General features: G+C 38.8%; 1 protein-coding gene across 2 annotated transcripts in view; it reads left to right on the plus strand.

Moving 5' to 3' along the window:
- The first annotated feature begins 10,604 nt into the window (after positions 1-10,604).
- Positions 10,605-25,145, plus strand: part of CNTNAP4 (contactin associated protein family member 4) — a 240,696-nt gene continuing 226,155 nt past the window's right edge. Inside the window, exon 1 of one of the 2 annotated variants that reach the window (XM_061368831.1) lies at positions 10,605-11,070. In XM_061368831.1, the coding sequence (XP_061224815.1) occupies positions 10,989-11,070 (82 nt within the window). In that variant the 5' untranslated portion in view covers positions 10,605-10,988. The remainder of the gene's footprint in view (positions 11,071-25,145) is intronic. The other variant, XM_061368830.1, reaches the window with a different exon arrangement.

Raw genomic sequence — 25,145 nt, forward strand, 5'->3', positions numbered from 1 at the left:
TCAAACGCTTTGCTGAAGTCAAGGTAGACCACATCCACCGCTCTACCATCATCCATCCACCGTGTTATTTCCTCATAAAAGGCTACGAGATTGGTCAAGCATGACTTCCCCTTGGTGAAGCCATGTTGACTGCCCCTCATAACCCTCTTATCCTTGATATGCCTTAAGATGGCACCAAGGATAAGGTGTTCCATCACTTTCCCAGGAATGGAGGTGAGGCTGACTGGTCTATAGTTACCCGGGTCCTCCTTCTTGCCCTTTTTGAAGACTGGAGTGACATTTGCTTTCCTCCAGTCCTCAGGCACCTCTCCCGTTTCCCAAGACTTGGTAAAGATGATGGAGAGCGGTCTAGCAATGACCTCCGCCAGTTCCCTCAGCACCCGCGGGTGCATCCCATCTGGACCCATGGATTTATGGATATCCAGATTGCTCAACTGGTCTTTAACCCATTCCTCATCGACTAAGGCAAACCGCTCCGTTGACCTGTCTTCATCTGAGGTCTCAGAGGTACAGGGCTCTTCAGGACTGCCTCCGGCAGAGTAGACAGAGACAAAGAAGGCATTCAGTAACTCTGCCATCTCTGTATCTTCTGTCACCAGGGCACCCATCCTATTCATCAGTGGGCCTACATTGCCTCTGGTGTTAGCTTTATCTGCCATGTATTTGAAAAAGCTCCTTCTGCTGTCCTTGACCCCTCTCTCCACCTTTAATTCTAAGGAGGCCTTAGTCATCCTAGCTGCCTTCCTACATCCTCTAGCAGCAGCCTTATATTCCTCCCAAGTGGCCAGCCCCTCCTTCCATGACCTGTAAACTTTCCTCTTCCACTTTAGCATATCAAACAATTCCCTATGTAGCCACGCAGGTCTCCCAGCCCTCTTCCTTGACTTCCTACGTGTTGGGATGCTCTGATCTTGAGCTCGGAAAAAGCAGTCCTTGAATGCCAACCAACTATCTTGGGCCCCTTTACCTTCATTCAGCCTTGCCCTCAACCTTCACTGCCTAGACCAGACTCTCCTTGTTAGTGAGGATGAGATCCAGCAGCGCACCTCTCCTGGTTGGCTCATCCACCATTTGCATGAGGAAGCTATCATCCATACACTGGAGGAACCTCCTGGACTGCGGCTGGGTTGCCGAGTAGTCCTTCCAGCAAGCATCAGGGAAGTTAAAATCCCCCACAACCACCATGACCTGTGACTGTGAGGCCGCTCTCAGCTGCCTGTAGAAGGCCTCGTCAACTTCCTCACCCTGATCTGGTGGCCTGTAACAGACACCCACAACAGTATCACCCCTGCCAACCTCCCCCTTAATTCTCACCCACAGACTCTCAACTTGCTCATCATCTGTCCCTGGACAGAACTCAGTGCATTGTAGCTGCTCTTGCACATAAAGAGCAACCCCACCACCCCACCTGGCTGGCCTGTCTTTCCTGAAAAGGACGTAGTCCTCCATGACTATATTCCAGTCATGTGAGCTGTCCCACCACGTCTCTGTAATTGCCACCAGGTCATAATCTCCTGACTTAACACAGGTTTCTAACTTCTCCTGATTATTTCCCCTGCTGCTTGCATTGCTGTACAGACATTTCGGGGAGCGAGCTGAGCACACCGATTTCACCCTAAATGCAATGCAAATGATAATAAGCTTTTTATTTCTTGTATAACTTGTATGGGAAATAGGGATAATAAAAACCTGGGACTTTAGAGAGTGGAATGAGCTCTTACTGATTTGCAACTCCATATGAATAATACTTACTCTTTCCTTTTAATGTGTGCATAGAAAAGAACTACTGACAATGAAACCTTTATGTGGATTTGGTTTCAAAATTCCCTATTAAATGATATTTCAAGAATGTATTAATTTTACCTAACACAAGCTAAGTGCCAGAACTTCAGGATGTTTTGTTCCACACAACAAAACCACTACTAAATGGTCTCTCTTACATCTGTGAACAGGACTATACATCAGTTTTCCAGTCAGCCACACAGCTATCAATGTGAGTTTTAGTAAGCCAGAAAACTGAGCCTTTGAAAGAAAAGCGGTTCTAAAACACATAACCGCTAAAGTCTAGAAACATCTTCAGAGCAAATGTCTATGCTTAAAATTCTGTTACCACATATGACACTTAAATAATTATTAATCTTGAATATCAATGTATTTTGGCTTATTAAAATAAATAACTTGACTTGGTTATTGGCTTAAAATGTGTTTTCCCAGCCTTTGGAAATTGTTAACTTGAAAATTTCAGTTTCTTTTAATAAGACAAAAAGCATAAACAAACAATGTTGGCACTAATCTAGCATAGACCATTGAGTATGCTTTGCTGTCACACCTTTCCTGAAGAAGTACGAGCCATTTAAGGCAAGGTCAAAAGCTATCAAAGACTTCTGAGTCAGATGTTGCTTCCCAAACTGCAGTGATACTGAATTCAGCAACTCACTAGTCCTGAAACCACCTTTACTCTCTGCTGCTAAATGAGATCTTTAGGCTAGCTCTAAGAATCCCCATCAAAGGTATAAGCAACAGTAGTTTTCATATGCCTTTATAAAAGTGTGACTTAACAAAATTTGATAGCAAGGTTCAGCCTATTGCTTCCTGAATGAATAAAATACACAAGGAAAAATGAGGTAAAATCAAGCTAAAACAATTTTTATAGAAACAAAAGATGAAAAAGGGTCTCGTTGACTCCCCTTGAGTGGAGGATGTTCAATGCTTTCCAAACTCCTGGTGGAGCCTTGGTGAGGCTAGGCCTAGTCTTAGTTTCCAACTTCATTAACTGTTTAAAGGGTTACAAGTGGCAGGGGAGCCCAAGAATGCTGGCTAATATTCAAGGATCACCTGCTTGAAGCTCAGGAGCGTTACACCCCAACAACAAGGAAATGTGGCAAAAGGCCAGGAGGCCTCCATAAATGGTTAAGAAGCTGCTGAGCAAACTCAGAAGAAAAAAAGAAAAAAGCTTATGGATAGTGGTAGCAAGGGCAGGCAGCCTGGGATGAATGCAGGACATTGTCCAGGAAGCTAGGGGTCAGGTCAGGAAATCTAAGACCCAGTTAGAATTGAGTCTGGCCAGGGGTGTCAAGGATAACAAGAAGGGCTTCTATAGGTATCTTGCTAACAAAAGAGCAATATAACTATAGCCTAGAGATAACGTGGGGGCTCTCTGGAAGGAAATGGGAGAACTGGCTACCCTGGATTTGGAGAAGGCTGAGGTTCTCCATGGCTTCATCTCTGGCTTTACCAGCAGGTGCTCTAGCCATGCCACTCAAGTCTTGGAAGGCAGATGCAGGGACTGTGAGAATGAAGGCCTCAGGCCTACTGTAGGAGAGGATCAGGTCTGAGGAACCTGAATATGCACACGTCCATAGGGCCTGACAAAATCCATCAGTGGGTCCTGAATGAGCTGGCAGATGAAGTTGCTAAGCCACTGCTCATCACATTTGAAAAATCATGGCCATCAGGTGAAGTTCCCAATGACTGGAAAAAGGGAAATATAACCCCCATTTTCAAGAAGGGGAATATAGAAGACCCAGGGAATGGCAGAGCAGTCAATCTCACCTCTGTGCCTGGCAGGATCATGGAGCAGATTCTCCTGGAAAGCATGCTAAAGCACATGAAAAACAACAAGGTGATTCGTGACAGCCAGCATGGCTTTGCTAAGGGCAAATCATGCCTGACCAATTTGCTGAGTTTTATATGATGGGGCTATAAAACTGATGGATAGAGGCAAAGCAGCTGATGTCATCTATCTGGACTTGTGAGAATCATTCAACACTGTCCTGCACAATGTGCTTGCCTCTAAACTGGAGAGACATCCATTTGATAGATGGACCACCCACTGGATACACAATTGGCTGGATGGCTGCACGAAAACAGTTGCAGTCAATGGTTCAACATCCAACTGGAGACCAGTGAAGAGTGGTCTCCAGCTGTCAGTGTTGGAACTGATCCTGTTCAACATCTTTGTCGGCAACATGGACAATGGGATTGATTGTGCCCTCAGCACGTTTGCCAATGACACCAAGCTGTGTGGTTTAGTTGATAGACTCAAGGGAAAGGATACCATCCAGAGGAATCTTGACATACTTGAGAAGTGGGCCTATGCCAACCTCATGAAGTTCAATAATGTGAAGTGCAAGGTCCTACACCTGGGTCAGGGCAATCCCAGGCACAGCTATAGGTTGGGTGGAGAACAGATTCAGAGTGTCCTGGGTTTAGCACTAGCAGTCATTGTTTTTGTCTTTCTTGGTAGCTGGTGCAGTGCTGTGTTTTGACTTTCGGGATGGGAATAAAGCTGATAAAAATGATGTTTTGGTTTGGCCAAGGACTTTGTGAGCCTCATGCTCTGCCAGGGAGGAGGGGAAGCCGGGAGGAAGCAGAGACAGGATGTCTGACCCAAACTGACCAAAGAGGTATTCCATACCACAGCACGTCATGCCCAGGGGGGAACTGGGAGTTACACAGAAGGACAGAGGGCTGCCGGGTAGGACTCATGGTTCGGCGGGTGGTATTGTACTCTTTTCCCTTGCTATTATCTCTTATCATTGTTGTTAGTGGTGGTAGTGGTGGTGATTTGTGTTATACCTTAGTTACTAAACTGTTCTTATCTCAGCCTGTGGGAGTTGCATTCTTTCGATTCTCCTCCCCATCCCTCTGGGAGTGGGGAAGGGGGGGAGCCCCTGGGGAGGGGCGGGACGGACACGTGGGCCTCAATTGCTTCCAGCCCGGCACCACCCACTGGGAGTGAGTGCACAAGCTCATAATGTATATACATTAATATAGCAAGTGTAGTAATTACCTATGATTCACATTGCAAATGTTAATTTGCATCTTAAAACCACAGACTGCTACTAGGTGAAAGCTATGTAAAAATCACCTCTCTGGTGAATTGGTACACTTATGTAGAATCACAGAATGGTTCACTAATTGTGAATGAGAATTTCACCAACCAAAACAGTCAGTGGGCAATAACTCCATTTAGTCCATATGAAGCACTGAAGTAAGGTGTAATCTTAATAGATTAAGCCTTCACAGGTTGATTCTACATTCCTATATCAAACAGGACTCACAACTGAGAGATTTCACCGAGATTCAATTGTCTCCTTTGGAAAATGTAGCAGGGTTTATCTCATTATCTGAAAAGTTTTCTAGAACTTCTGGTGTTTGAAGTCACAATCCAGGGTATGAATCTTGAGTTCTGGGTTCTTTACCACCCCTGAAGATTTTCAAATTCAAGTTTCTAAACCTATCACAACAGCACAAAACCATGGATTGTCTGGATCCTTTGTTCATTTCTTGTCAGGCCCTTCGGCTCTCACTCCATTCCCAGCTCAGAAAACTTTCTTTCTATTGTAACATACTACTGTACTGCATTTCTACTACAAACAACTCGCTGGCAAGTGTTACAGTTGATCTTTCTTTTTTTTTGCTCAATCATATTAGAAGCTTATATCATCATTATCAGCCTTATATAATGCAAATTCTTTATATTTTACTATTCCATGTTGTTTAATTTTTATTCTTCAGGAAGGTCATCCTGTGCATGTGTATAATACCATAGACCTTTCCCACACCTTTTTTCTGAAACATCTCTCAAACTGCCAGCCTCGCAAGCCCATTTCTTCTATTTGTACTGTGGCCACAAATCAATATATTAAAAAAAGTTTCTACTTTAATTATATTTTTTTCCTTTCCATTACCATTTTTCTGTTTTACTCATTGCACATACTCTGCTATATTCCATGTTTTTTCTACAGTATCAAAGAAATATCATAATTTTATTCTATTCCAAATGTATTCTTTTGCAAGAATCTGTATTTCTTTCCTTTAGGAAGGATTCAGGTATCTAAGAGACCTGTCAAATTAGTAATGTTTTAGTAATAAATTTAGTAATAAATCCATGTAATGTTTTATGACTTCACTGTTCCCTTTCAATTCCCATTTTTTTAATTATCCTGGCTTTCAAGACATGCTCCACCTGAGACAAGAAACATCAAAGTAGCTTAGTATCAAGTCATTCAGGACTGTTTTCTTGCTTCCTTTTATTATCCTCCTATTTTTTTTATTTGTACAAATTACTTTTTTTGTTATCCATTTACAAATTACTCCCTTCACATGTAAAATTGTTAAAAACGTTTATTAAAATATTCATTAATTAATTCTCCAGTGCCCTATGTTGAAACTGTGATTTCCTGTGTTGGAAGCCATGTTACACACAGTGTTTGCTGCAGAAGGAATAAAACTCTTGACTGTGAAATGAAAAGATTCACAGAGGCTAAAAGAAACTATTTTCACAAAACCTCCAAAAAGATTCCTCCAGGATTTCCACTGCATCCTTTCAGGTGAGAAATCTGAATGATCGGACAGCAACAACAGATAAACTGTCTGTGCAGCATCACTTCAAACTGTCTGTGCAGCCTTACTTCCTGTTCCATCCTTCAAACCCAGAATTACAACATTGTAAAGTGAGCATGTTCTTCCCCTGAAGGTGCATGTTGCCATGTCTGACCTGTTCTGGGTTCTGTGTCTCAACCAAGGAAGAAATAGGTCTTAAATCCCTAATGAAGTCATTTTTAGCTGCAATAATTTGTAAGATGCACTGCACAGAGATAGCTTTTCTTTTCCCCTTAAAAAAGCCCCAGCATGAATCAAAACTTGAAGCCTTGCAATCAGAAGACAAACTGTACTATTCTGCCTGTACTGGAAAGAAAAAAAAAAAAAAAAAGTTAAGACTGGTATTTATACTGCCTTTATTTCTGACATGCTTTTTATACTCAATGTCACCCACATTATAGAGATCTATGATTAAAAAAATATAAGTAGTAGTATTAGAAGGGTTTGAATTTTATGTTGTCTTACATATGGCTGAAAATTATTCCAAATATCATTTTTAGTGTACCCAGCATCCAGAATAATGTGGCTCTGTTCATTTATTTTTGGTTTATATTTGTTTTTGTGCATTTCTGATCTCTGCAGTCCCTGCAGACAATTACAGCAGTGTTTTCCTGCAGGGCTGCTAATAATGTTGGGAATCAGATTTTACATGATCTTGAAAGAGCTCAATTTTCATTAAAAAGATACATTCTCCAGCGGCATAATACGACTAGATGCTGTAAAGACAAACCTGTAATAACAGTAAAACTGCAGCAGATGGCACTAGAAGGAGGGTTAATCAGGGCCACGAGGAAGATGAGGGTATCAAGAAAACTGAAATAAATAGGACGAAAAGAACAGAAACGTTTTCATTTTACAATTGTATCTCTCTTTCTGGGCCCCCCCGCCCCCCCCCCCCCCCCCCAGTCTCCTGAAATAAAGAAAAGTAGTAAAGCTGGTTGAATGCAGAAAATGTTGGCTTGATAAGAGCTGGGTTAGTGAAAGGTGAGATGCAGAAGATGGTAAGTGAATTGTTAATTTCCAGCTTGGTTGCTGGTTTCCAAGCACTTTATGGAACATGAGGGATTTACTGGGATGGATTAAAACAAATATCTTCATCCAGCTGGTATTGTTACTGATGACATTGCTTACTTCCAGTCTTGTGCTTCATAAGCAAATATTCATTTATTATATTTGTTTTCATTAAACAATATATATAGTGAATAACGATGATGCAATGAAAATGAAAATAATTGCTCTCTTGCAAAGTCTCCCTTCTGCCAGAAGCAGAGGAAACTGCATTCCCTGGCCTACATCTTATAACTGTCCTATGTCTTTATCATCTTCTAAAATTGTTTTAAGCACATCACAGCTGTACCAGGAGTATCATTAGCATGAATTTAAAAGTGTTTCCTCTTTATAGACAAAAAAGTCATAGTAAGAATAATTTTTAAGAGGAGTTATTTTTCTATCAGTTTGAGTCTGCTAAGAAAAAAGACTTCGTTATAAAGTCCTTCATTTGTAAATGAAAGCTGGCAACACCAAAATCAAGTAACTTGAGTCTTGCACAACCAAATTTTGCAGATGTTTCAACAGTGAGGATGAATCTATAACAAACCATAGTTGTTTTGCTGGGCACTTGCAGTCTTTCTTAATAATACATACATGTAGATCCACTGGGAAAAATCCTTTATCAAAACAGTTGAACAAAATGTTACATTTCTAAGGGAAATAAAATGAATAGGAAATTTGTCACACAGGGGAAATTTCAAAAATAAGAGATGAGAAAGAAAACAAAACACTGAAAGAGTGAGGGAAATAAGAGTCCACCATGAAAAGACACTTGTAAAAAAGCTATGCATCCAAACAGGAGTGGAAAAGACTTGAGTTCCACAAAAAGGAGCTCAGAAATTAATAACAATCCTGGACATTGAATGGAAGAGATGCTGGAGTAGAGGCAAGATTATAGTGAGCAGAAACAGTTCATGGATGCAGGAGAGAGATATTTCATGATGCAACAGCAGAGAAGAGGTTGCAGTATTCTGAGTGAAGCAAGCTATGTTACCTTATGTACTTCCTAGATACCACAGATTCATCCCTGAATAAAGAAGATAATTACCTTCACATTCTAGATACACACCGTTGTATAGACTTCTGTAATGCTGCCTATCCATGCACAAACGTATGTGCACATTTCAGCATATTATTTTAAGACTTTTTTTTATCATTATAAAAGTACGTTATATCCACCTATATATTACTTGTAAATCAGACAAAAAAAAAAAGAAGTGACTTTTCTCTGCCAGATGTTATTTTTTTCATGACTGAAAGCTTTTTTTATAAGACAAATATTTACCGAAATGGCATTGGCCTTTTTACTGAATTTGAATTACATTACCAGAACAACAATTCTTCCTAATTCAAGCCCTGAGGTTCTTAGAGCTAATCCTAAGCAAAACTACTCCACAGAATGTCCTTGCCAATATTTTATGTGATATTTGTCCTATTTTTAAACATGAAATTTTGTCTAGCTGCAGAGTCCAGGACAATCTCACGAGATATTCTTTAGAGATGAGATGCATCACAAGGAATATTTTTATGCTCATATTAATTTAGTCAGAAGGTCAATATTAACTCAAGGAACTATATGACAAAGAAATCCACCTTATGGACAAATTGCTCTATAATTGTACTAAACTCTGGAAATAGAGTTAATAATTTAAGAGAGGATTCAGGAGAGCTTATGATCTACATAATTTTTAATACTGTTTCTTTATGCCTTTTTCCCACAAATAAAAGTTGGTATGGAGGAGAGGAAGGCTGGATGCACAATATATTATGTTAACTTCCGCATAATCCTTGTGCCCAGGATGGTCAGAAATAGGCCTTTTAAATCTTAATCAACTTGATTTGCTGTTTTAAAACGAATGTAACCAAAATCAGCATTAAGTACCATTCAAAAATTTTTTTTTTTGCATTTTTATTCCTGATATTTTGATTGAGCCTTGAATATATTTTTATAAAACCTAAATTAGGCTGGCTGAGGTAGCATGAAACCAAAACACAGCTTACTCTTCCTTCTCTAGTTGAATCAGAGCATTCTTCAAGGGGTAAAGAAATTGATCTAAATAAACAAAGTTCAGAAGTTTCTGGGGGCTGGTTCACATTTCTTCTCCATCCCACAGCTGCTCGAGACACCAAACCGTTCTACATGGCAATCTGCATTAAATTACACAGCCTCTGCAACACACAAGAAGGAAACTTAGCAGTATCCAGTCTAGGTTCTGACCCACCAACACCAGAATCCTTTTAGATGGAAAAAACTGTTGGTATATCTGAGCATAAGAAGTATGAAACCCTTTTGTAGCACATAGTCACAATAATTTTTGCCATACATAAAGACAGCTTGCACAATGGAAATCTTCTAGAAGCAGAGCTGATGGAGCCACTGATGTGATCCTTTGGTGCAGCCTTTCCCCTTATTAATCTCAGGAATTCTCTAATTGGGACTTGAGGACTAGACTTGAGGACTAGACTTGGAGACTATAATTTTTCTATAGTTAACATATACAGCAATTTTTGCAGAAAACACTTTGAGGATGTAGTTTAAATATAATGACCTGAAATGGCTCTAAAGTTTTTTCCAAATGAAGCGCTTTCCCAATGTAATGGAAGTGCAAACATTAGGCCAGTTTATACAAAAGTGTAGAAAGCAAAATGTGCTTTACTTGGGTAACTGGTGCCTGAAATCTTTAGGGAAAGATTGGCACAATCATATTTATATGTGTTTATTTTTAGCATAAAGTACAATAGCAATAAACCTGACCATGGATATTCATGGTGCAGTTTTCTGAGGTGCAGATGATCATTTGGACCTATTCTAACTTCATAAGTATAACTAGACTGCTCTTTTAAGTTTAGGTTCTCTACTACAGGTAAAATGCGTTCATTCAGAAATCTAGAACTTCTAAGGCTCTTGCAGCTGAAAGTGTACAAAATTAACACACTAAAAACCCCCACAGTAAGGCAGCATGTGCAGCTAAACCTTTCCTCTGCCCTTCCTCAAAACAGATTAAAAAAAAAAAAGAAAAAAAGGAAAAAAGAAAAGACGGTATTAAAAAGAAAATATAATGACAAAAAAAAAAAAAGAAAAAAAAAACCAAAACAAACAAAAAAACAAAACCGGCCAGGGCACGCACCCAGAAAGGGGCTGTGCCTCACTGCTCATGTGCTGGCTGCTCTGCCTCATTGTCTGGGTTTCAGCAGAGCCCACATTTCCTACCTGTCACCACCAGGGGTGTCCAGGACGCGCTGCGAGCGTGAGTGAGGCTTCAGCCACCGAGCGGTGCGGGGAGCCTGGCAGTTCAGCGCTGAGTGATCCTGTGAAACTGAAGGAGGGATTCTCGCTGCTGCTCTGCATAGATTGCTGTTGTTACAGCGAAAAGCAGATTTGGAGGTGTGTGCGTATGTGTGAGGAGATTCGGAGTGCATTTGATTGAGGTGTCTGGCCCCTGGGAAGCCCTGTGAGAAGAGGCAGAGGCAGCGAGAAGAGGCAGGAGCAGGACTGAAGTACAGAGCAGCTGTTTCCTAATACCCTGGCTCTTCTGAGTGCCTCCGTGAACATGGATTCTGTCACTGAAATCTTGAAGCTGCTGTTTCTTCTGTCTGTTCATGATTGGCACCTGGCAATGGCAGGGAATAAAGGTACGTATTGCATGCGATTTAAAACTCAAACCACAGTGTTTTGAAAACTTTGGGATATTTTATTTTCATTTATAATATTTTTGAGAAAAATGCTTATTGCTTTCAAATCATGACAGCAAGTTGCTAGGCTGAAAATGTTCTAAAATCCTTCTAGAGATTTTTGTCATGAGTCTCTGTACAGAATATTGTTTTTAAAGCTTACCTACAGTCTAAGTGTATCTGAAAGCATTTTGCTAAGGGTTGCATGTTCAGCCCCATTTTAATGTTTGTTTTCTGACTGTAAATGCAGCATTTTCCAAGGAATTTCATCTTACATGAAGATTACTGTCAGATTTCTATTGTGTACTGTTTCAACTTGGTTTTTAACAATTTGTAATTTTGAAAGCTTTCAATTTCCTAAATTGAGCTGGCACACAACTAATGGACATTACTGTGCAGTTGAAGAGCAGTACAAATGTAACAGGGAAAACCGTGGGTAGCAAGACTTTATAGTCTCTGCATTGCTTTCTTTGGGAATATTGTTCATGCATGACTAAAGAAGAGAACACTATCAGTTCCAACAGAAAGTTTTGTTGGTTTTTTTTTTTTGGTTTTTTTTTTTTTTTTGTTTTTTTTTTAATGAGTTAGCCAGTAGTGTGGTCTTGCAAAATAAAGGTAGTGGTTACAGTTTTAAAGACGGTCTGCTATCTAGGAGGCCAATATGACATATACCTGAAAATCTCTGTTTTCAGTGTTGGATTATATTAATTATCTTTATATTAAGAATAAAAGTAAAAATTTACCAAATAATAATTTTCATGGGTTTTATCATTCAATACTAGTTCTGAGCTATTCTTGATCAATTTGATTCAGCTTCAGCAAGCTGAAGGATTTAATTTTGCATACATGTGATAGAACAGTAGCCTAAATGCCAGATGCTCATAATCTTAACAGAGCATATTTTCCCCCTTTTCTATTCAGACACTGGTTGTGCATCACAGGAATGGGGAGGGCAGGGGCAATGCATCTTTGGGAAGAAAGTGTATGCCAAAGCAAGAAGGAATGTTCAGGAATAACCTTACAGTCCAGTGTCAGGGGACAGCTCCCTGGGAACATGAGTGCAATGGCAGAGAAGTTTGAAGTGCTCAAAGGATCTACAGCCACGGGGGTTTACATATGGATGGTTTGTAAACTAAACATGCTCCCGTGAGCCAGACGTTCACACTGCAGCACCAAAATGATCTTGTGCTGTCATTCAGTAATGATATCTCATTTGATACTCAAGTGCATATTGTAGCCCTGAACATGAATACTAAGTTCCTCTTGTTAAACACCCTGCTGCAATTCAGCCACAGCTTTAATTCTCTTCATCATTCTGCATTGTACAGTTTATGAATACATCCATTTTCACAAGACCATGATAATTGAATTGCACATTAATAGCATTTGGCACTAGGCACAAAACTAAATCAGTTGCTTACAGGGAGGCATATTAAAACCGTTGCAAAAAAGACTTGCATTACACAGTTATGCGGTAAAGCACTAGAGGTCACTCTTACAATTTAGGAAGCAAGGTTTGACGAAAAGGCTCAAGCTTCTTCCCAGTGCAGAATTATGAACCATAAAATAAATCAGGTATGAAATACATTTACTACTGGCCTTCCAAAGTACTTCTCAAAACCAAGGCAAGCTTACAGTATAAAAATGAGGGACTTGAATGATGCAATTTTCCATATTTATTTTAGTGTTTATTAATGTGTAGTGTCTTTATTTATGAATAATTCCTAAATCCTGTGTCAAATCACTCATCTGAACTAAAAAAGTAAGAACTCTCCCATGCTATAAGCAAGGAAAAGTAAATCATTTAAATTAAGGAGTGAGTGCTAACATGATGAGAATTTGGACAATCTAATGCATATGATGCCTTTGCAGTATCTAGTCTGGAAAAAAGGAATCCCTTTATATATTATTTTGGGAGTGAACATTTCAGAGGGAGGATTAGTTGGGTTTAAAAGTGAGAGTTTCCATCTCAGTTATCAAAGTATGAATTGGTTAGTGTGCTAGGTTTCATAAAATGACCTTAGGAGAAAAGTTTTTTCATAATTACTGATTACAGTAGGTACAAACAGCAGCCATGATCTATTCCCTTGACCTTCCTTTACTCCTTTCTCTTGAGAAGTTGAGAAAGAAGTGAAATCTGTTTCAGTAGCTGATTCTACTTCGAGCATTAATGTATTCAGACAGGTTTATGAAACCAGGTAAAGTTCAGTATTCTTGCATGAATTTTGATGGTTAGATTGTCCAGTAGGCTGCCAATCATTGACAAAAAATAGAAAAAATAGGACTTTTCAGTATTTTTCCTCTAAATTCATTTATTTTTCTTTTTTAATGTATGGTTATTTCCTGAATGCCTAACTTCTGCCTTGTCTTCCTTCAGACCCACTGCCATTAAGGCCAAAATAAAAACCTTTACACTTTACCTTGAAATGTCAACATTGATGTCACTCTGTCAGTTTTATAAAGAAACTTTATTAGATCAAAATTAGATCTGTTCTAATTATGTCTGTATGAAGGAATCAAAATACTCCTCTTTTGAATAAAATGATTTTTAGGTTCTTAGGTTACCTAAAAGTGACAGGCTTGATTGACTACCTAGAGTAAGTTAATTTCTGTGGGTTTATTTTGGGTTTGTGTGCTTGTTTTCTGCTGAAAAAAAAGCACTAACATTTCCAACAAAGAGCAGAAATAATTCCTGCTGGAAACTCAAAACATTTTAGAAGTTCTGTAGTAGTGCTGCCTTCTGCTTTCTTATGCTTCCTTCCTTCCCAAAGAATTGCACTACCAAAGCAGTGGACAGAAGTTTGAAGTGCACAGCCCCAAATAAGTAACTGTTTAAGGTCAAGCGTGATTTTTAAATGAAGGATTAAAGTAAATATTCCTGTAAGATTTTTTCCACTGGTTCTATAAAACATTTCTATTTTATTGGGAACTTCTTCTACAGCTGTAAATTAGCAAGTTACTAAATCAGCCCTTGAGAGCTTGCCAGAAATTTGTACTCTTACTAGGTGCAGTATTTTTTTAATTTTTTTTAACTCTGTAAAACTGAAGTGTTGCACGAAACATAATTAAATCCTCTGCAGGCATCAAGTCAACTGTGACTAAAAATGATAAAGGTTAATTTTGATAGTGAATGGAAATAAAGAGAACACATTAGGGACTTGTGTAAATTCTCACCACTTTATACCTGCTTCTCTTTGTTAAAACTTTCCAGTTTTACATAAGATTTTATCAATTCAAATTTTCTTTCTTTTTTCTGCAGTAATTATAATTTTAGAAATGCAGAAATTATTATTATTACTGTTATTATCATTTTTAAATATCAGGGATTTTTTTTGGGGGGGGGGGTTTGCTAGTGCTACAACACAAAACCTACTCTAAAGCTGACAGAGAATGGTGGTTAATGATACTGAAGTTTTAAAATAGAGGAGTGAGTGATCACATACCTTGATTACATTATCAGGTGCAAGTCAGTGTACAAGTAATATCCAGAGGGAAGAGATTACTTGCTACAGGGAACATACTGGATCTTAATCTAGAAAATAATTTCATTCTGGTGTTAATCATTGGTACCAAACAGTTCCATAGACTGTTTGACAACTCTATGGAATCACACTGAAAATATGCTAAAATGCTATTTACCACAAACAATTTAAATTAAAATGTAATTTTTTTGTGATTAGCTTGCGGTTGATATGAAGTGTAGGGGAGATGAAAGTAGAAACTTCCTTAATCGTCTTTTAGTCTCATTAATATTTATCTTCTTTTCATTATTATCAATCTCTGCTCTGCAATAGCAGTGGAGACCCCTTCAGAGACTAGTCATGTCTGGGCAATTATTTACATGAATAAAACATTACAGACATCTCTAGTATATTTTGCATGTTTTTAGTACAGTAACATCAAAAGGTTGTACCAAGATCAAATCTAAACCAATACCAATCGAAAAAAAACTGTCAAAATTTATTTCTGACTTTCAAGGCTGAGAATTCACAGGAAGGCATTGGGTTGATTACACTGAGTATAATCAGGAATTTGCATCCCAGAGAGCTAGGCTTTCAAATTCCCATGTACATGTTGTCTCTGGGCTCAGTCAGTGGGATGGATGGAGAAAATTTGATTATGATTGATGGATAGTGACAGACAAGTAATGACATTCTTGAAGTATGTTAGAATAAACCGTAAAATGAAAATGCAGTAGGTTATATATGAAGTATATCGTCAGTGCTGGTAATAACGATCGCATTACATGTTGGGATATACCGTGTTTTAGTTCTGTATGCATATAAGGTACAATTCTCAGCTTTAGTATTTTTATCTTTTGCACTGCTGTATAAAGCAACAAATAGTTTGTCATATATTAATATATCTCATGTGATGATATATTTACCAGTATTCTGCCTACTGCTTCATCTTCATAGCTTCTAAAAGTTTAGCCAGGAAAAGTAGGTCAAATCTCTCTGCCATCCGTTCTTACCCCTGCTGCCTCCCACCCCAAAGAAGCAAATCAAAGAACACTTGAATGCTTGAAAAGCATTCATTACATGTTTCAAGTATTTATGTTCTAACACCCCCCCCCCCCCCGACCCTGTAGTTTGCTGCTACTTGCTACTGTGCAGCATTGCACAGGATTACAGCTCTGTTTTTTTGTGAAAGTTAGAACTGCTTCTCAGTACTTTTAGATGTTTATTCATTGTTAGTTGCTCTCAACTAAGAAGGTGACAACAGAGGTGGGGCAGTGAGATCCATCACTAACTGAAAGGACTCTCCTTTGTAGAACACATCAAGCAATTTGTTAGGCATGATAAAGAAATACCAAATACTAAAACTAGAATGCATATTGGTGACTCTAGAAGTACACATTAACTTCATTTGAGAGGTTTCTGAAGTGAAAAGTTTATAAATTTTCTGTTTCCTCTCAGTTTTCAGTCTTTTTATGAAGAGGGGAAGAAAAACTAAAAAGAATAATGGTAATGGTGATCTCACAAGTTTCTGTATAATTGCTTGTTTTCATGCAGTGGTAAGTAGGACCAATATTAAATAGTTTTGGTAGATTGATCTGGTAGTTCTTGAATATAAAATACTTTTTGTAACTTACAACTTCTAACTTTGGCAGTCAGAGTCTGTGACTGAGTTCTGCATTAAAAGTTCAAAGAGATTATGTGTATTTCAGCATACAAACGTGTTACATAAATGGCATTATGACAAAAGCTGTCTCTCTAAACTTGAAAATAACATAACATGTACAAGACAGTATGTTCTCATGACAAAAGTAGTTTTGTTTTACTTTTTTGTAAAAAAAATGGTGCAGCTTTAACATGAAGGTTTAACCAAATGTGGTTAATTGAAATTTTGACTCTTCAGTGTTCTATATTTAAATAGTTCAATAATAGTTATCTGATGAGTGTTTGTATTTTATGTATGTGCAAGTGTAACATTGTAGACTGATGTTTGTCAAAAGAATACTCTGTAGGTCTTCTACCAGATGAAAACTATGCCAGTAATCTTAAGTCTGTGAAATGAGGAGGAGTGTTGGTGTCCAATATTTTGCTTTTCAGGAGACAGTTTTCAGTGTTTATTACAAGTTTCTGTGCTATTTTTTTAGTAAGCAAAATGTAGTGTGGACTGTGAGGTAAAAATGATACTGTTTATATTCTACTTAATGAGTATTTTCAGTGCAGTAATTTGAAAAGTGAATGAGAACCAGGAAATTTCTGGCATCTAAAGTAGATTATAATTATTAACTACAGAATTATTATTTAAATGCCATACTCACTTAATAGACTAGTGAAGAAAACTACCTCTAGGGTTTTAGATCTCGAAGGATAGAGAAAAAATACAGTTAGGAAATCTATCCAGCTGGGTAGCTGGTCTAATTACTTTTTTAATAAGTAGATCTCGTTATTTGGTTGTGCTCAAGAATAAGCTATTGCTTGTTCCTTGCTGTTAAAGTGCCTGTTTGTTTCTATAGCAATCTTTTAGCAATTAAAATATTTACATATGTGGTCTTGAGGGGAAAATAGTTTAGAAACAGCATGCAGGAATATTTTAATTTACGTTTATTACTTAATATTGCTGTTTATTGAGCTGATAGCTGAAGGAGCTTTTGCTCTTTTTAAGGGCATTATCTGTCCACTTTTAAATCTAAATATAAAGAGCTTTTCAAAAACTTATGTTATTCCTAAAAAGTATAATTTTATAAAGTTTTTTTTTCCCCAACTATATCTGGTTGACCTGATCAGTTATTGTGAAAATATACTTTTAAGCAAAGTTCTAAACAACAATAAAATAAAGTCTTATAAAGTACGTGATTACACAAGGTGTGAAAATTTGCTCTTATTCAGATGCCATAACACCTATTAAACAGCCTCACTAGGAGAGCAAACTGAGTAAGTTATTATTAGAAAAGCAGAGATCTTGAATAAGATAGCAAGAGTAAGACCTCCAAAGGGTAACATGCACTATAAATATGATGCTGTTGACAGCCTGAGTTGCATACACGGAGCCCCAGTCACTTTGGTTAATTCACCAGCAGCATTGCGCTGTTCCGTCAGTTACATTTGTCTGGGTATGCTTATCATGGATATTCTGCAACTATCTGAAAGTTTTGCAGGAAGGAGAGGGGATATTATGAATTATGGTAAAGGTCGTATGATGTTTACTGCCATGTAATATTAACAATAAGATACTGATTTGAATCTGGAAGACATTTAGAATTAGAAATAACTATGGAGGACTTGAATTTTCACTGCTTCAGATATAAACAAATGCACCTTACTGTTGAGGTATATGATGAATTTTCCTGCAGAGACGATAATTGGGGTTTACCTGTATAAAATTAAAAATCTAAGAGTTGGATATTTGCTTCTGAGATAGCTAAGTCCCTTTTTAGTCGTATGAGAGAAAAAAAAAATATTTCTTACAGTCATGTAGAAGATGGAAGGAAGAAACAGCATGCAAATTTAGTTATCCAGTATGAGGCGATTACAGTGTAGAAGTGCCATTTGCCTCAGCACTGATTATGACTCTGAGTCTAAATAACTAGGTCAGCTGTAGGCTTTGTAGACATAAAAACTTACATGACATGGGTCCCAGTTCCATCAAAATACCCTTCTGTAATTACTGCTAGAAAAACGTATAGCAAGCTGTGTTTGGTATTGAAGCTCCTAGCTTGCCTAGTCTGTGTTCCGGTAGGTGGGTTTTCCTTGATTTCCCAAGGGTTAAAGCTGATACTGTTCACAGTCCTAGACAAAATAGAGGGTCTAAGTGAGGCGATGGAAAAATCCTACAAGTGAGAATGTATTTCACTCCTGAAAGGATGAAATACACAGGTATTTTGAACCTTATACAGTGTTGTAGTAAAGAGAAAAATTCATTAACTCAAATAAGCTGGAATTGCCTGTTCTTCCCACCTGGGGTACTCGGCTGTGTTTTAATCCTAGTCTTGTCAAAATTTCTTAAATATGTTTTTTTTTAAATTTATTTTCTAAAGAAAGCATAGGGTAAAAAGTGACTATTATGAGTAAATCAGCATTTATTTTCATAGAAGAGTAATAAAACAGATAAGAGTATCTTGGTATGTTTATAGTTACTTTAAAGCCTGTCTACTATCCATCAGCTAATGATGGTTATAAACTTACTGCTATAGAGGTTAGGAAGCCCTTTTATGCACCAAGCGAGCAAACTGGATCTCACTGTAACTTCTCCAGATCAGTCACTGGATGTTTTATTTACTATGCAGCAGTCTAATTTGCAGTAGTTTTGTAATCATGGGGAGACTTACCATTCTTTTTCTGGAATAAAACTCATAATCTTTAGTAACTAAGATTATATATTTTTTTTTTTAATTAATGAAAAATGGCACTGTGTCTTGATGTTCTGATTCAGCTAAAGCTCCTAGTAGAATCAATTGGAGCATCAATTGGAGCTTTGCCTAAATAAATATTGAATAAAAGCTTTAGAAAGAATGAGCTGAATATTCATTCAAGAGTAGTATGCTGAACAGTCTGAATATAACGGGTGTCTATTTCCTTTCTATATACCATGCTTTTTATGTGCTAGTCTCTTCATTTTGCTTTGGTTGGAGAACTCAGATACAGAACTGTGTAACAAACAAGAACTGCTCATTTGTCCCTTTTGACAAAAAATAAACATGGGGAGAAAAAGACATTTAGAATTTTAGCTATTTCCTGTGGTTAGAGAATTTATATGCCTACAGTGAAGAAGTACTGCTCTGTTTTTATGAGCAAATAGTAACATTTAAAAAAACACCAAAATGATTGATTTTAATTTTCAAGGGCAAAAGAGACTCAAGTCTACATTTATTTTTTAGCTTGCAGGAGTCCAGGAGTGGTTAGATATTCAGTCTGTCTGTCCCAGATGTTGAGAACACTGAGTGAGGTATAGAGTCACCATTATGAAATTGATTTCTGTTATGCTTAGGACACTGTTGTAGACACTGAGCTTTTCTTGTGTCATGTTTTTTGGCAGGGGGCAGGAGGGGTTGGAAGAGAACATAATCCACCATGGCAAAAATTACATCCCTTCTCTCTGTGCATTTTGATCCTTGGGAAGGGTGGTAATGTATTGTCTGTAGATATTCTAGGGAAGGATTGAGATGTAGGTAAGGGTATTCTAAGAAAGGCTGAGAAATTCTAACAGAGGATTCTCACCTCTTGTAAACTGTGTATGTGTGACGAGTGTACTGAAGGGGTTAATTTCTGTTTTGATAGTTTTAATATGGTTTTGTAACGTCTCAGTGGATGTGTTTCTGTGATACTGCTGCAGTGTCTTAGAAAAATGTATGTTGAGTAGAATCAAATTATGTCAAGTTTCAGTGTGTGGTTGTGCGTACTTGAACGTTACAGAGTGAAAGGCATGATTCAAAAATCTGCCAACAAGCTACTGTCAGGAAACTAATTCTGTGGTGACTTACTGAGGAAATCCTAATATGATGCTCATGTTCACACATTTGCTTTTATAGTTATGTTTATTTGTATCCATATCTTGTTGAATGCTTTGATTATTAGCAAACTTTTTTTTAGATTAATTTTTCATACCTTGTGGTTTGATAGTATCCAAGGTATTATGATTTACTGATTCGATACATATTTTATTATTTATAGTACTTCTGTGGCTTTAATTAATTACATTTGGAAAATAGTGTCTCAACTTGGATGTGTCCTTTTCTCAATCATTCAAGTTGGATACATATAACATAAAATAATCTAAAACCTGGAAGACCCAGACTCATGAGGATTTTGAAATGTTCCTGTGATCCTTGCCTTCCTACCCTGCCACTTACTTGCTAGCAGAGAGTTATGCGTAGAAGGAAGCTGTATTGAAGAAGTAATTCCTCTGACTTTGGAACCCCACTGCTAAAACCATGTTAAAACCACTTGAAATAATATACCGTTTCAGTCAGAAAAATCATGTACTATTTAGTGCAATAACATTTTTCAGAATAAAACACCGTAAAATACTAAATGTTTCTTAAAATGTAATTTCTTATAATATCTGACCATATAAATGGGTGGTAAATGGCAGTAAGTGATAAGCGCTCAGTATGTGACTCAGATGGAACATAAAGAGTGTTCAAATTTATAGTATCCCTTAATGTCCTAAATGTATTTGAAAGATAGTATCCACTTTAATTTATACTGACCAAATAATACATTGCAATTTTTCCTACAATTAATCTTTTCATCAGTGAGAAATCATATGCCAGATCATAGTGTGCTATCTGTATTAGTATAGGGACTTTCTCAGGAAAGAGGAATTGTTTTATTCCTGTAGACTGAACAGAGATTTTATTTTCACAGCCTAACTACAAGATTCAGAAGAAAAATATTCTCACTCCCATCCCACTAGACAACTCTCACTCCCATCCCACTGTGGGAGTGGGAGAGTATCTTATGTGAGCCATAGTTGCCAGCTGGGGGTTAAACCACAAGAAGGACTTAAAACTTAATTCATTGACTTATAAAAATTTACACTTGTCCAACATTCAGAAGATGTTCATGTTGGTTTGTTTTTTAATTGACTCTGGTTTAGTCTTTTGTCTAGGCTGAAATTTTCTGGAGTATGAAGTAATGTTATGTGATTAATCAAAAGAAAGGTTTGCAGATCCAGTGCTTTGTCAGTGACACTATTTTGTAAGCTGCTTCTTCTGTTCCCTTTTGCAGGCATCAGAAATTCAGATGCCAGATTTTTTTCTTTTTACCATGACCTCATTTTTTTGTGCTGGCAAGTTGTCCAGGAGTTGGATTGCCTATTTCTGACACGTAGTTTGGCAGCCAAGAGCAGCCTTGGCTGCTCTTGCTCTTTACTGTTTCTTACGGTTACTGAAAAATGAGGGCTTATCATAGTGGTGTGAGTGGATGGACACAGATTCTTCCAGCTTCAAAGTTATGTGTATACTTGAATATATAAAGAAACAACTAATAAAACAGAGAAGAGACTAATAGTCATTTAAAATATGTGTACTGCTTGTAGCCTGTATGTAACACATCGTCTTCTATGCTAGTAGATGAGTTTACTCACAAAAGTTTGTTTGTGCAATTCAACAGTCAGTGTTGGTAGGTCATCCTTATGCTGTCTTTAGGTATTGCATAACTTCTGTGAAATTCCAGAATTAAAATAATTGAACAAAACGAAACTTTACAAGGATTTTTTTAAGACCTGATCTTTTTAATTGTGGAATAAATAATAAAGACATGTGACCAGTTATTTTAATGAAGGCATGAATAATATGCATGCAGGTCTCCAGGCTTTTAAGTGTAAGTCTCTTTCTGGCCTTGCTGGTGGTGCTACCTGTCAAAGGAAAGACTTCAGCAGGGACCGAGCTGATATCAGCACCTGTAAAACAGCAAGAAAGAACTCTTAATTGTTTAATTCTTACATTTAAATTTCAGAAAAACTTTATACACAATAGCAATGAATTCTTTAGGCTGGCAAGATTGCTCTTGTAAGAGTAGAGTTGGAAATCTAGATGTAAAAAATGACTGCATATGCAGGGGTTTGTTGGTTTTTACAGAGAATCATGACTTTTAAATTGAACAAAAATGTTTAACATATGTTTTCATCTTTTTAATGTGCTTCACGCAGCAGTGCTCTCTTTGATCTCTATTTCATGCTCAGTTTTTACATATTTTCCTATGTATGTTCATGCGCAATTGTATGTGTGAATTTAATGCAAAACACAAGTATTTTAATTGGAGCTATCAATGCAGAATCTGCCTAAGGATGATAAGGAATAGATCTATTTTCGTTCTGCTAAGTGAACTTCAGGGTTAATGTTAATACACATTCAGATTAAAAATACAAATGTAGAACATCCTGCACAAACATTTTCTAGGGGTTTTCTGAATGTCTCCTTCACAGCTACTGTGTTCTGACCTCACATCCACAAGAAGCAATGCATTTTCAAATGATAGAAATCTTCTTAATGTCTTTTTTTCCTCTCATTGATAGCAGGTTTGATAAATTCTTGGTCTTCTTACGTCAAACAGTGAGCAGGCTTTCTCTTTTTTTTTTTTTTTTTTTTTATTCTGTAGTTAAAACTGTAGGTTTTGTCAAGAAAGGAGATAATCATGACAGTTAGGAAAGAATTTATTTTCATTGAGATTTAGAGTGGAAATTGGTGTTTTCTTTATTAGATTGGTAAGTTCCATTTACAGGGTCCATCAGGAGTCCAGATGGAGAGAGTTCTTGATTGGTCTCTGTGGTCTGTACAGAGCAAGGAAGGTTATCGAGTATGATCCTGCCACTGGATACTTTCTGTGGGTAGTAAGCTACAGACACTAGTAAAGCTGGGCCAGCAGCCAAATATTTAAGTTTTTATGGGTATGTACTTCACAACACATAAAATGTTTCTGCTTTTAAGAAAAATACTAACATTTTGTCTATTCCTTCTGGTTTAATTGTATTTTGGAGTAATTATAACAGAAATAGGTACCACAGAGTTAGGAATTTTGGCATGTGTCTTGTCCTGAGGATTTTCACACTGGCTAAACTTTCCAAAAAACACAGTAACTCTTTTTTATAGGTCTCATCTCAGGCGTTCCTTTAGGGTTTTGAGAAACCGGACGTTCCTGATTGTGCAAATACATGTGTGTCCTGGGTTTAGCAGTGGCAGTCATTTTTCTCTTTCTTGGTAGCTGGTGCAGGGCTGTGTTTTGACTTTCGGGCTGGGAACAAAGCTGATAAAAACGATGTTTTGGTTTGGCCAAGGACTTTGTGAGTCTCATGCTCTGCCAGGGAGGAGGGGAGGCCGGGAGGAAGCAGAGACAGGACACCTGACCCAAACTGACCAAAGAGGTATTCCATACCACAGCACGTCATGCCCAGGATGTAACGGGGAGTTACCCGGAAGGGCAGGTGGACTGCAGGGCTGGAGGAGGTATTGGTCGGTGCTTGATCGGACTGGGGGGCAAGTTATCGGTCGGCTGGTGATGGGGTGTTGTATTCTCTTCCCTTGTTATTTCATTTATCATTACTATTATTGGTGTTAGCATTAGTGATTTGTGTTATACCTTAGTTACTAAACTGTTCTTATCTCAACCCGTGGGAGTTGCATTCTTTCTGATTCTCCTCTCCGTCCCTCCAGGAGTAGGGGGAGGGCAAGAAAGGGGGGGGAGTGGGTAACAAGCTGTCTGGCTGTGGGTTAAACCACGACAGTTCTTTTTGGCGCCCAACGTGGGGCACGAGGGGTTGAGATAACGACAGATCTGACCGTCACAATGCTGATTTATTGGATCTCAGAGCTTCAGAATGTTGTAACTTACTTAGAGCCGGTATTTGCTGTGTTAGTGTTTATCAAGTGTGGGGCTTGGGCTAAGGTTCTTGTCTCACTGTACTTTATGGCAATGACTTGTAATACGGGCGAGCTCCAGCAGCAGGGCGGGACGGACGTGGCCGTGGACTGGTCCCTGGCCGTCCGGCTGCTCCTCACCGTCCTGGCCCTCGCCCTCGCCTCCGTCTGCCTGAGGCCCTGGGGAGCCGAGGGGGGGGCGGCCCCGGGAGCCGGCGGCTGCTGAAGCGCCCCGGGAGAGCCGCCCCGGGGACCAAGCGGGAGCGGGTCCGGAGGCCGGCAGGGAGCGGCTGCCGGTGGAGGAGGTCGGGGCGGTCGAGGAGCGGAAGGAGGCGGCTGCCGAGCAGCGGGAGGAGGCGGCGGAGGAGCCGAGCCCCATGGAGAAGCCGAGCCCCGCGGCTGAGCCCAGCCCCGCGACAGCCGAGAGCATTCCCCGGAAGCCGCCCACCGAGCCCCAGGAGGATGCAGGAGACCCCGCAGCATTTCCCAGCAAGGCAGAGGAGGAAGAGCTGGACTCAGGAAAAGAGAAGCTGGTGGTGGGAGAGCCGGCAAGCACAGCAGCTACACCAGCCCCAGTGACAAGTACAGCAGCATCGCTTGAGAGTTCTGAAGGTTTTGAATGGCCTTTGGGTACCCTTGGGACCTGCCTGCTGATTGTGATGGTGTTCACTATGTTGGTACACATGCAGAGTGTGTTTTACCCACCACCATTGTGTCTGATCCCAAAATTTAAGCAGAGTCAGGTTTGGGTCTTGTCGGGGGTTAGACAACAATATGGGAGGACCAAGAGGTTTCCCCCAAGGCTGGACAGCCATGAGTGGCAGGGCATGTGGGACAGTATGGGCAAGTATCTAGTCCACTGGGCCCCTCCAGTGCTTTGGAAACATTGGAGATGGAAGGCACCTCTATGGAGTCCCCAGCGACAAGTTGCAGAAACTGCTTAAGGGGACAGTGAATTATTTTGAGCCTGGTGGGCCCATGACCCTTAAGGCCAACAGAGCAGAGATGCAACATAGATATGGACTCATGATCGAGGGGTGGACTTAGCAATGGACACTATTGCCCAGGTTATTCAAGAGTGTGAACACTGTACATAGCCTCTCCTGTTCTGAAAGACTGTTACAAGAGATGGAGCCTGACATCATGGACCAGATGGACTCAGCAGCTTTATAGGGACTGGTCCATGCACTACGATGAGAGTGCACTTAGATAAGAGTGAGGGTATATT

This window comes from Neopsephotus bourkii, unplaced genomic scaffold (genome assembly GCF_033783945.1).
Source record: "Neopsephotus bourkii isolate Nb327-2 ecotype Australia unplaced genomic scaffold, CSIRO-AGI_Nbou_v1 NB_1451, whole genome shotgun sequence".
Classification (NCBI taxonomy): Eukaryota; Metazoa; Chordata; class Aves; order Psittaciformes; family Psittacidae; genus Neopsephotus; species Neopsephotus bourkii.